At 37.6% G+C, this 13,267-nt stretch overlaps 1 protein-coding gene across 4 annotated transcripts in view; it reads left to right on the top strand.

Annotated features, from left to right (window-relative positions):
* LOC119723353 (probable phospholipid-transporting ATPase IF) overlaps nucleotides 1–10,430 on the top strand; it is a 39,104-nt gene extending 28,674 nt beyond the window's left edge. For 2 of the 4 annotated variants that reach the window (XM_038193950.1, XM_038193952.1), the window contains one exon: nucleotides 8,104–10,430. In XM_038193950.1, the coding sequence (XP_038049878.1) occupies nucleotides 8,104–8,322 (219 nt within the window). In that variant the 3' untranslated portion in view covers nucleotides 8,323–10,430. Of the gene's footprint in view, nucleotides 1–351; nucleotides 488–5,963; nucleotides 6,044–8,103 lie in introns of all 4 variants that reach the window. The other 2 variants (XM_038193954.1, XM_038193953.1) reach the window with 2 other exon arrangements.
* The last annotated feature ends 2,837 nt before the right edge of the window (nucleotides 10,431–13,267 follow it).

Below are 13,267 nucleotides of genomic sequence, written 5' to 3'. Positions count from 1 at the left end.
TGGTTTAAAAAAAACCCAGAGGTATAAACTCGACGTTCCGGTCAGTATGCTCTGACCGTCTTCGGTTAGTGTTACCTCCCGAGTCAAAGTTGGAAAAAATCACTCGAGTGGGACTCGAACCCACGACCTCTGGAAGAATACACAAAAGTGTGGGTTCACAACACTCACTGCATTCTCAACTCTGTCCCTCTCTCTCTGTTTTTTCCCTTCCTTTTTTCTTTTTTAGGGGGGATACTTGTAAGTGGATTCAACATCCCTCAAATGTTTATTATCTGGAGGAAAGAAGACTGGGAAAGAAAAAAAAAAAGAAGATAAATTTGTCGTTCATTTTCAAGCCTGTTTTCTCCGCAGCTTAAATGGCACTTTGGCAGATACGAAAAGCTGGTCGAGCCAGAGTATATTCTTAGGAATGGTGCCACCGCGACCGACCAACAGACGCACATTCCTCAAACAGTTTACGGCACTGTTTGATGACCCCCTCCCCCAGGTCAGACATCTTTTGTTGCTCCCACGCTTTCTGTCACAATCCAGTGATGCAGTGTTTATAGGGGGTGGGAGCAACAAGCTTACATGGTGAATACTCACTTTCACAGAGAAACCATCTTTAAGTTCAAACTTTGCTATAATGGTGAATTTTAATGATATTCCCCCCCCCCCCATAAGACTCCACAAAGGAAGCCCTATATTGGATCACCCCAAATGGTGTTCAAGCAGAACATATGGAATATATGCAATACACGGTCATCCTCTTGAGCTATCTTGACATCTTAAAAGCACGACTTTAAAACTAAAATCACAATAATACAATGATTCAAGAAATGCTGCAAAACTAAAATGTGCCTGTGCCTGACACTGCACATATGAGTGATTTACTCATGAGAGCGCGTGTGCATACGCGTATACCATAAAATAGAGCCTTCCTATTACTTCACTAAGTAGCTAAAAAACTCCTGTATCCAAAGCTAGTGCAGCTGAAGCCAAAGTTTGGAAATGCTCTAAGAGCTATTTGCCTCGTGCACAGCCCATAGAGGGCGCCACATTGCATGGCAGCAACAGTGACAAGTAAATATCCCTGGTTCAGTGCCAACATACAGACAGACATTTTCTCTGCAATTCCACCACCACAAGAGGGCCGATGTGATATCAGAAGGGGGATAGGTTACCACTGCATCACTGGTTACCATCTCGCGACATACCGGCTAACACTGACAGGGTTTTCTCAGGAGGGTGCCTAACTGCACACTTTGCAAAGCTAGCTAGTCAAAAATATAACCAAAAAAAATCCTTCCTGCTTGCATCTTCAAGAACTACTTACAGTGCATAATATGTAACTTTACCTGATCTTCTAGTATAGATTAATATGCTGTACTAACATTCTGTCTGTTTAGATTTTCTAAAGATTTTCTTTTGGAAAGACATTGAAGAGGCACACATGTTGTTGCCCACGTGTGCAGTGGGTGGGGTCTAGTGTGCAGTGGGTTGGGCCTAGTGTGCAGTGGGTGGGGTCTAGTGTGCAGTGGGTTGGGCCTGGTGCGCAGTGGGTTGGGCCTGGTGTGCAGAGGATGGGGCCTGGTGTGCAGTGGGTGGGACTTAGTATGCAATGGGTGGGGCCTAATTTGTTGGTCTACTGTTACCTATACACAAACAGATACATAAAAAATTGTTTAATTATTTGCTACCATTTGCAATAGTTCTAGCTTAGTTTTTACATTTACCAACAGAGATCACATCATCTATACTTATCTTTCAAAGTTTTCAAACTATCAGTTGCTTGAATGCTTGTTGTTGCTTGCACCTTCCTGAGAGTTTCCTGTCAGTGACATCATGATGTCAAACATCACAGTGACCTCATACCCTACCCATCATGCTTCACTGATCATGCGCGGACATTCACTCATTATGATTGTACATGTGCATTTACCAACCCACAACTCTTAGAAAATCGAGCAGTGCCATTTATATCTGCAGCCCCATTGATTAACAGTATGCTTATCCCATCTTCATATAATGGCTGTCGGACTTTCAGCATTTTAAAAACGTTAAATTTTGGAACCTCAAAGTGTCACTTGTAGCTAGGGTAGTACCCTTCAAAATAACGTAACGTCTGTTTGTACGTACTTAATTGTCTCTGGGGTTTTTTTACTCTAGAGCCTTTGTGTATCTGTTGGAAAATTGTTCTCCATTTTTAATGAATCGTCTATCGACAGTAAACTTCTACCAGTACCAGTTGTACTCCATAGATTCCTAGAAAATACAGTTTTATTTAGGTTTGCGACTGTGGAAAAGAGATGTTTTCTGTAGGCAGTTGACTTGCCTGCAAGCTTGTTCATTGATCGATGGTGGAAAGTCTTTCTGTGGGTCAGTCAGCTTTCAAAACAAAGATAGTATCTAGGCTCCCACCCATACAAAATTCCCAAACCTATTATGCTCTTTCCAAGTTTATTTAAAATGGTACAAGTGATGGGAACTATAGAGGGCGCTGTATCACCTCAGCCCAAGAGCCAAATTGGGTAGACCTTATGCATGCTCAGACTGTTCCCAGTAACAATAGCATGTGTTCTTGAATTCATGAAACAATTTAAGAGTTTGGAGAATGTTTCCCATGAGCAAGTAACATTTGTCCTAAGACTTAATAACGTCATAGTTTTTGTTTACATGCATGCTTTCCTGAGGGAACTTGGTGGCCCTCATCACCCCCCTGGCTCCCATAGGAAAACGCAAAACGCGAATGTAAACAAAGCATGACATCGCTATGGTTCAGGTCTACATGCTTAGTGCTATTACTGCACTTGTGCACTGAAAATATGGCAAGTCATCTTACAATTCTTCTGTGCAAAAATTATAACTAGAGGAATCTTCTTTGAAGTATCACCTAAATCTGCAGAATCTTCTTTCGACCTTAAGCCAGTTGTTACAACTGTTTCTTCAGATGAAAGTTCTAGTTAAAGGGAAGATACAACATTTGCAAACATCAAAAAATAAAACTAACGAATCATTTTGAAATACCTTGCTGGACTGTTGGTGAATGACAGTGTAAAGCATCCTGTAAAATCATGGCACCTGGTATACTGTCATTTTCAAGAAAAGTGGTATTTTTGTATCAATTTCCAACGCTGATCGGCCGACCAGCGTTGGAAAAAACTGGCTTTTTTTCAAATACTGGCCCCAATTGACCATCGCGCTTGTTTGCAATCGATTACACACCTATGAACGGGTACAAGCCAGCTAGACTGGTTCCCTGACCTTACAATTCCCCAATATATGTAAACTGCTCTGTTTCTTCTTAAATGGAGTCAGGGAACCAGACTACATGAAAATGATTGTTTTTCTTGGTTTTTATAGCATTTTCGAACCCAAAACCTCAAAAAAGTCAGTGTAACTATATTTGCTAGATATTTCCAACCCCCCAATTCCATCCATTTCTGAAAATTACAGCAAAAGCAAATGATGTATATTCCCTTTAAGACTGATCTGTTTGATGTATACTAATCCCATTGTTTTCTTCAAAATGACAGCATGCCACGTGGATTTACTTTACAGCCTGATTCACATTACAGTTTGCCAACAAAAATTGCCTCAAAGGTCATTCTTTACATTATCTTTTTAATCATGACCTCCAAAAATAGGACCTTTTTTTTATCCAACTCTAATTTTGTGATTCCAACAAAAGTTAAAACTGCTGAGTTCTTGTCAACTGATAACCCTTTGGCCTACAGAAATATAACATCACTTGTTTTTCTATGATGCACCGTATGCTTAGTAGTCTGGACCCCACATTTATGGAATGACCAAGTTGCTTGTGTTCTGACATTGAGGATTTTTCCATTGTTATTTTCCCTTTACTTCCATCTGCACGCATCTGATCAGCAGACAGCAGTTGGCATGTATAGCTGGCCCAGCCTAGCATGCCTGTACTACAAACCCTCGGAAGGGCTGGTCCTAGCCCACTCCCATTCAGGGGACGTGGGTATATGCAACCCTGCTCTAGGTACGATCACTGTCGGTGTATAGCGCCCCCACTTGTCATGTCTGGTCTTGCAATTATCCACATATTATTACCAGCTATTTATTTTTTACATCTTTGTGGGCATTTTATAACTTATAATATCAACAGAAGTCTCTAGTGGGGGTGTGAGCAAAATGGTGCCACCTAATGTCAGATCGTGTCCAGTCCCATTTTACATTGAACAGCTCCCTCATGTGTCAGAAATGGTTTCCCACCCAAATCCCACTAACTGGTAAATTTATTTTGGGCTAATTACTTCTGGACCAGTCTGACTTCTGACCTCTCCCATCCCCCACCCCCTGCCCACTCCCACCACCCCCACCCCCTCCTGTCCCCTCCCACTACCCCCACCCACCACCCCCAACCCCCACACTCCCTTCCCTACAACCCCCCTCCCCCACATCCGGACCTGATTGAAATTTACCTGGCGATACCCATTATATCGCAATTTTCAAAATTCATTGTGCTACAAATTAACATGACACTGACTGACCCCCCACACATTCTTTTAAGAACCAAACATTTTCTCAGTCTTTAAGTTTAAGTTTATTTATTTATTTCTTATTAACCCTGGGGAAATCTCTTAGTGGTACACTGTTTTCCAGAGGTGCCCAGCAATTATACAGAACAATTCATTCACTTTTTCCTTTATATCAATAATAATGTGGATAATTGTCAAGACCAGTGGCTGGTGTTTTGTGTATGCACACGTACAATGGTTGCACGTTGCTTTTTGAGAAGTTTATATTGTAAGCTGCATGTTGCTTGCACTTTGCCGTATTTGAATATAATGTGTCTTTGTGTATCGCTGTAGCCCCCCCCCCCCCCCCCCCGAAACACCAAATCAAATTTAGTTTTTTTAGCACATATATTTAACAATTATTAAAGTCCATTTAATAATTGTTAAATTATTAAATGGGGAATTTAAAAAATGATGAATTTTCAGCTGATCATACTTAGCTGAAAAGTTTGCTATATTGTGAAGCAAATCTACGGACATCAAGAATGGTATTGAAAAGAAAACATCTCTCATAAAATGCTTATAAATGTTTCCTTGTCGAACAAAGAAAACGTTATTTTCTGGTGCCTTGAGCGTCTTTTTAGGCATATTATGGCGCTATATAAATATACTTTATTATTATTGTTACTTTTCCAACTGATCATTTTATTGGAAATTTGCCACTGGCAAGTGGCAAGTAGTCAGTGCTATTGTCATTGCAGTGTTGTTGCAGATCTCTGTTTCCTGAGACATAGTCCTCCTTTAACCAGTAGAACTTGTGTTAACAGTCTTGGGCTTTTGTAATTTTGTTGCTTCAGTTTGTCGTTTTTCTTTCTGCAGGGCGTAAATTAAGCACATTTGTTTTAAAAAAAAAGACGCGAGGGAAAGGAAGAATGTGTCTTCATGATGATTTTGCCATTGGCTGCAAAACCAACAAAAACTAGAAATCATTTAATATATTTGATTCAAAGGGTCATTCTCGTCCTGTAAAAATTTTGGTGAATAATGTAGACAATTGGGTAGAAATTTTGGAGTTGTTTTCAGAAGGATTACCTGTGATGGAAAAATATTGCCACCCCTCACGTGTGATGGTGCCAAATTCTGAGGAAAAGGACAAGTTGGATTTTCTGTCGGATCTGTAGAGGACATTTTCTGTCAAGTCGTTCCTTGTCGCTGCAATACTTGTTCAAATCTTGTCATAGCTTCCAGATTTGCAGATGTTTCACCTTCTAAAGTAGCGTTTGTGCAATATTTAGTTCCCAATTGCAGTCTTATCATTAAAAAATTGTAAGAACAGTTTGTGTGTGTGTCAGAAGCTTTTGTGTAGTTATGTAGAACTAAAGCACCCTTGTCGTGTATTTTGTGACGCTCACCCAAAGTACGCAGTTGTTTGAAAGAAATTCTTGTGAAAATGAAACTGAATGACGAATTGCTTGATTGATTGCGTACTACAAATAGACTCGTCCTCACCGTCACCTGAAGCCACCGTGCACACTCTACTTGAACAAGATCGGAGTGTAAGCCCTGGGGTGGAGGAGGTATGTAGGACCACGGTTCAAGCATGTTGTGCACATTGTCAATGCGTCAGTTTTATGCTTGACTCGAGTTAAATCCGCATGTGTTAAACAGTATCAATTAAAATATACTATTTAACTTTGTTATTAACCCATTTGTTCTGAAACCCGCCTGAAATTGCCCCGTCTGCAACTCGCTGTACTGCCCAAAACCGCCCGAGCCCTCTATGGGTTTATGGATTTGCAGGAAATAAATGCTATGTAATTATAGCACAGGTCCTAATGGGTTAATTGTTAGGTATTGTACTGTTATAAATATTTTGTGGCAAGATGAAAAAAAAATATGGAAATTTAGAATCTTTCTTATTGTGTGTGAATGTTGCCTAAAATGGGGAGGGATAAATGAAGTTGTTGATCTATCTCAGAGTATTAGGGGCTTTTAGCCCCCTAGCCCCTTTGATTTTATTAATAGTGCATGTTGCGCAGTTTTTAATTTTGCCAAGTACGGTACATTTTTTTAAAAAAATGTATGCAAAGTTTGTATTGAAGGCTATGATTTCGCTCGGCCAACTGCAGCTGTTCACACTGTGGATGTTAATTACTGTAACTGCCACTAATTTAGCATGTTGTTTGACTAGGAATTGTGCATGTTACTGTTTTATTCTGGGGACAACATATTATTTGTATTCCTATAAACAAACACATGATGGCTGGCAAAGACAATTGTATTTGAAAAAGAACTACGTAAACTTTATGTGTGGAGTTTAATAATTTATTGTGGTTTAGTATGTTATGTCCTCTGTGAAGCAATATATTTTATTTGTCATTTTTTTTGTTTAAAATTTACTTATAGAGTTCTGCTCAGGATATAAACAAAGGACCGATTACAACTGTATTGTTAGGCTCAGCTCTGCAGTGGGTTCATTTTGAGAAATGCTACAAATTGATTTAATTACTTTTTTATAGCATATTGGCACATTTATTTTATAGAATACAACACATACAATACGTAGATTGTCTTGATATTTCTTGAGAAAATACTATCCTGTACGCTTTCATCTTCTACAAAAGATGACTTTCTATACATTGCAGTTACAACTCCTAACCAAAGAAGTTTATAACATTTATTTCTGACTTTTTCCTCAACTAAAGTATAATTCTTTTATCTTTAAAAAATATCCACCATTGCTTATTGGCTTTCACAACCCAAAAATAAATGACCTGTCTGTTCTGTTCTGCAATTAAGAATGCTTCAATTAACAAGTTGATTTAATGGGCATGAAATTCATGTGTTTGCTTATTTCTCACACAGCTTTCAAAGGCTTGCCTGTGTCTTTTACTAACCTTTTTTTCTCTGCAGGAAAAGTTATGGCATTTTAGTAACCATCTCTGTACCTTGGACTCTACAAGACTATTTTCTGAAAATAGTCTGGTGCCTGGCACATTATGTTCTTGTGCATAGGGATTATCTGTGTGTGGTAGAGAACAAGACAAAGATGGCTAATCCATGCTAAATTTATAGAATGAGTTTTGCTGATTTTCTTTTTTAGGAAGTGTTGATTTGAACTCGGCAAATTTAGGGAACTTTTATTTCATTCATGCCACTCTGATACCATTGCATCATTAAAAAAAACATTTTGCGTAGTTATCGTTTGAAATGCATTGTGAATTTTCAGCCATCTCATTCATTCTCAGTCCGCACATTGTTCTATCAATCATTATCATTGCTTGGGAATTTGCATGTTATTGCATCATAACATTCAACAAATTCTGCTGTCTGAAGTTTTGGACAATCACCAAACATCAAATAATATTCAAAAAATCAATTGCAAGGTTAAAATTTCTTTCTGAAATTTCTTTCTATCCAAAAAAAATAATGACCAAGGAACCAGCTAATAATGATGTTGTGTTGTAATACCAAATCAGAAATAGCTGGTAGTCGGATACAACCACATGCAGACTTTTTGGTTTTATTCGGTAACAACCTCATCAAACTTCAAAGTGCTGGATTACTTCAAAGTTCTTCATTATTATTTGGAATGATGGATTTTTCTTTCTTTTCAACCCCTTTCATTAAAAAAAAGCCAACAAAACAGCCAAGACAACAGCCAAGCAAACCGAAGCAATGGACCCCAAAGAAGCCGGTTGAGTTCAACGGCCGTGGGAGGTTGAACCCAGCCTTCGAGGGGGAGGTCGCGACAGACGCGGTGGACGAGGGCGGCCTAAGCCTGGGCACCTACAAGCTGGCCTATCAGAGCGAAGAGGACCAGACCTCCAAGACAACTCCAATAACGGTTTTGTAAAGTCGAAAGCGTACCGACTCCAAATAATGATTGCCAAAATATGCAAATACGGCTGTCTCAGTTCAGAACAGTATTTATATGTATACTCAGTTGGTCACTAACTCAGTCATTTATACTCAGTCGGGGAGTCAGTCAGTCATTCAGTCCGTGACTCCGTCAGTCAAGGGGACTGTAGGCTGGCCTATTAGGCCCAGCAAAAGCTTTAATTAATACTGCAAAAAAAAAATTTAATTTTTTTTTACAAAACGGCTTTGCAGAAGTGAAACAGAATTTTTTTTTTATTGCCAAAGGTTAAGTTCTTGAGTTCTGTTTAGAATTGTTGGAACTGTCCATGTCATAACTGTTAGGTTATGCAGCCCCAAAAAACCTACTCTGAATTTGTAGCCTAACGGGAAGAAGAATCTGTAAAATTTCAACAAGGACCTTCATCTTGGCAGTAAAATCCCACTCAAGCTGGGGTGAGGTTTGTCAAGATTGTTCCTGATATCAGGTTGTTTTGTTTGGATTTTCCTCGTATCTGGGTTTTTTGTTATGAATCCCTATTTCAAATCTGGAATTCCTGAGGTTTTACCTTAAAAGTAGGTTTACCTGTAAAGGTTGATATAAAACAAATGAAATGGGCATTTTAGGGGTGTTTTAGGCAAATTTAAACAAACATATACCATAGATCCTACGTTGCTCTGGGGCTCTCGGTGACCCTCCAATCCTCTGCCAATTATTTTGTGGATTTGTCCTTATCTCACCCCTGCGGAAGAACTCATCTTTAGCCCGGGGAAATATGCAGGTTTTGGATTGCAGAAACTAAGTTCATTCAAGTTTAACCGATACTTTTTGAAGTTTATTTACGAGACGGCTAATATAGATTGGATCATTAATTTCAGAATCAAGCTCAGCCATGCCATCTCAGAATCACTTGATTTCACTGTTTTTATCGACAAGAAATATTTTGTGGCATTGGGGTACCCACGATTATCTCTATTGTGGTAGATTTGTAGAAAGTTTGGATTGGAGTAGAAATAACCAAAGAAAGGGACCAAAGAATTGTAGTTTTTTTTTCGGGAAATGTGATTTGATTGCAGTACTTGTGTATGAAGAATGGCTTTGCAGGATTTGTTTTTATAAAAGAGCGGAAAATTTATTTACTTTACCAAGAAAGAGCATGGTCAGTTGAATAGATGCAAACATTTGCAACATATTCAACAAAAGAAAAGTATAGTATTTTTATTATTGTGTTATAACTCTTCAAAGTAAAAAACTGTGATGTATGCTTAATGTCCATTTTTTTTCAAAACACTTGACCCATAATGAATTGAAGAAACAAGTGCCAATCTCATCTTTCTGTTTAGCTTTATTGTTGAGTGTTAAGCGTGTGATTATTTCAAGCCTATTTTTAACTTGGCAAGGAATTTTGAGGCATTTTCATCAAGGATTTTTCCACTAACGTAGCTTGTCCTAAGCCACAACTTTGTGCCTAAAAGTGTCACCGAAAGGCTTATTAAAGGATCATTTGATATAAAATATGTGCCTTTTTGGTACTTTTAACAAATTACCTACTCACAGTGAATGGTAATCAGTCAATGCCTTATCAGCTTTTCACCGTGTGGAATACTTAATTGTGTGTTGAATTAGATTTTAGAATTTGTTTGTGTTTATTTATCAGTACTTTTTTTTCATTTGCCTTGATTCACTGTGCTGCTATTCTCAATTGATGCTTTCAAATTTAATTTTGCATTCCGTTCACGGTAAGAGCTCTTTCAGCATGTTTTATTTGGCGAAGCCTCTCAAAAGTGCCTGTTGAATTCAAGATGTTGTCTGGTAGTTTTCTTCATCAGAATAAGACGCATTTGAAGGTTTTTTTGTTTATTTTTATATCTTACCAACCAAATATCCCCCATGTCATTGTGTTAAACCTGTTTTATCCTATTGTTAACTGCTTTTGTAACAATTTGACTTAATTTTATGACAAAGATGGAATTTCAATGATGTTTTTAAAGTGAAAAACACCTCAAATTGATTATTTCCAGTCTAATAAAGTTAAAATATGAGGCAAAATGCAAATAGTGCATAGGTATATGGCAGAAGTTCAGTTAAAGTTGTATGGTGTGCAATCATGTTTCAGTGCTTTTCCTTTAAAATTTGATTCCTCTTAATTGCATTCGACCACCATAAACTGTTCTTTTTTTATTCATTGAAAGAAGACTTCTGCAGTTCAAAAATATACAACATTTAAAGATAAAAGTTAGACTGTTTTGTAGATATTTTAAATTAAATAAAAGTCATATTGTAAAGGGGTAAAGTACTTAACAAGATCAAGGTTGTGATTTAAATTTTGAAAATACCCAAAAAGTTTTCCAACCACTTTTTAACTGTTGAAAAAAAGATCCTCTTTTCTCATTAAGAAAGATTCATAGGTTAGATGGAGGGTTGTACAAGTCAGAGACGAATTGATGTTTAGTCAGTTTTAGTAGGTTAGTTAGTCTGGCGACAAGATGTCGCTTCTTATGTACACACTGTGGCGGCAACATGCGTGTGTACTTATCGCAGGACTGTGTAAGAGATCTGTCAAACTGGAGTTAAGCACGGAGCTTGAAAGAGTCATGAGAAACGCTTGAAATAGTGCAACAGTAGTGAAGCTAACGAAGGGTGTACCTCTTACACACACCCTTCCATTCCCCTTTCATAAAAACTCTCCATTTCAATTTTGGCAATTGTGTAGTAACAATCCCTGTTCTTATAAGAGAACAAAAATCTACTTTTAAATTATTGGACATACCAAACTAGTTAGTGACATTTAAAACCAACAGGAGTGTTGTAGATAGAGGGCAGGGTTTTGATTTTCTGAGGGAAATTTCGGGATAAAGCAATAAGTCTGCTTTAGGCTGCAGAAATCATTTTTGAATGATAAGAAAACACTCTTGATTCTAATTTGACCAAAAACTAGTAAAATAGGGACCTGTGACTTCACAATCGCCTCAATTTTGAGTTGTGTCCTCCACTGATGTTATTTTACAAGCACTGTACTGTGCTGTTTCCTATTTGCCTGCCCAGTTTTGTTGGTAGTTCACTGTAAAAAAAAAGATTTTATTTTGAAATCCCACCCCTTTTAGTTGTATCAAACCACAACCTCTTTTGCGTTTACATGTATGCCCCTCCCCTAAACAAAGCTCTTTCAAAAGTCACATTCAAACACTTTTTGTGCCTATGATTTTATTGAACACTTGTGTGATGATTGTGATAAGATTTTTGCACTCTTTTTTTAAATGCTCACTTTACGAGCGACACATTCTTATAATGATCAATCAATATGCACAAATCTGCCTTCAGAGAAACTTGCACATGAGATATTTTTTGGTACTTTCTGGGCCAATTTCAGAGAGCTTCAAATTGCAGAAAATGAGCGAAGCATAAATATTAAAGGCGTACGGGATCATTTACATAATAACTCAGAGTAACCTGCCCAATTATTATCAAAAGCTTACTTGGAATTAAGATTCTACTGGTACCAAACACCCCGTTAAATTATTCCATCTGGCTTACTAGTATCATTTAAAAGAAATCAAGAAATGTAGATGATTTCCAACGATCTGTCAATTGACTGATTCTTGGAAATAAAGAGTGCTTTGACAAAATAGTGTTTCGTGATCAAAAGGTTGTGCTTGTTGATTTTACTGTTTTCTCAAAAAGTGTAATATCACTGAGCTGGAACTTCAACAGGTTAGGTTTTGAAGATTCTTGTTTGGATTTTTAGTGGTGATATTAAAAAAAAAATGCGTGAACAGCAAATGATCCTATATGCCTAAAGCCCTTCAACAATCACTTAGCAAAAATATCAATTTGGTACCAGTCAGCTGATAGTAAGTTTTGGTTGTTCTGCTTAGCGCATTGATGCATCAGCAACTCTCTGGCATGGGCCCTATTCAATCACATGTCTTAGCACATAGCACATTTTCACAAAGTAATTTCTTGTATCACTCTTTAAAAAAAAACCATGTATCATTTTTTGTACAAATTACAAAATCAGCTGATTTTACTACATATTAAAAGGATAGTATTTTTGGCTATATGTTTTATATTATAAACTTGGTTTTAGATGATTATCAAAATCAAAGGTACTCAGATCAGTAGTTTGTGTACTAGCCTTAAAATCAAGTGCTACAGATATCAAATTGTATATAATAGAGTTTGTTGCAATGGAGCTTATTTTTATGTTAACGCTGCAAGAAAATGTATTGTAAATGATATTATGTCTACTTCTGGTGGATTATTTTCGATGTGATCAATACTGATTATAAAATTGGTGAGAGGATGTTAAGTTGTGTGATCCTGTGTCGTTATTTCATAAAAGTTAAAAATGTTATCTTCAAATGGTGGATTAAGTGGTCAAAGGGTGGCATTTTACAACTATTTTAAACAGGTGTAGTATGCGGCAGGGATTTGATATTTAACAAGCCCCATATTTCCCCCTTTTTTGATGAATAAAACCTGTTTGAGGATCAAATTCTGGGTAAAAAATGCTCTAGTATAAATTATTGACAAAGCTAGCTGGTTTTAGGCATAAAGGGGTATCCCCACTCCCACCCCAATTTCACAAATTTGATTTTTACAAATGTGATTATTTTTATTTGTGGGAGGGGGGGGGGTGAACATTAGAACACAACCATGCTGTTAACAACCATGCTGGCTCAACCCCCCCCCCCCCAAAAAAAATGAACACATTTTTGTCTTCTTTCACATGACAGAATATGTTTTGTGTACAAGCAGTTGGGAGCTCACATTGTAAAACAAACCAGAAAATGCAACAAAACAATTATCCTCATGAAGGCTGTAAAAAGAAAACTACAGAGACGATCAGAGCATCATACTGATCGGAACGTCGAGTTTTACCTTGAAGCCACCAGTTCTTTTCACAAACCACACATTTTCCCACGTGGTGTTCCTGCAAAAC

The sequence above is a fragment of the Patiria miniata genome, unplaced genomic scaffold (genome assembly GCF_015706575.1).
Source record: "Patiria miniata isolate m_02_andy unplaced genomic scaffold, ASM1570657v1 HiC_scaffold_17, whole genome shotgun sequence".
NCBI classification, from domain to species: Eukaryota; Metazoa; Echinodermata; class Asteroidea; order Valvatida; family Asterinidae; genus Patiria; species Patiria miniata.
Note: the sequence above shows the minus strand (reverse complement) of the source record. Positions and strands in the feature narration are given on the sequence as shown.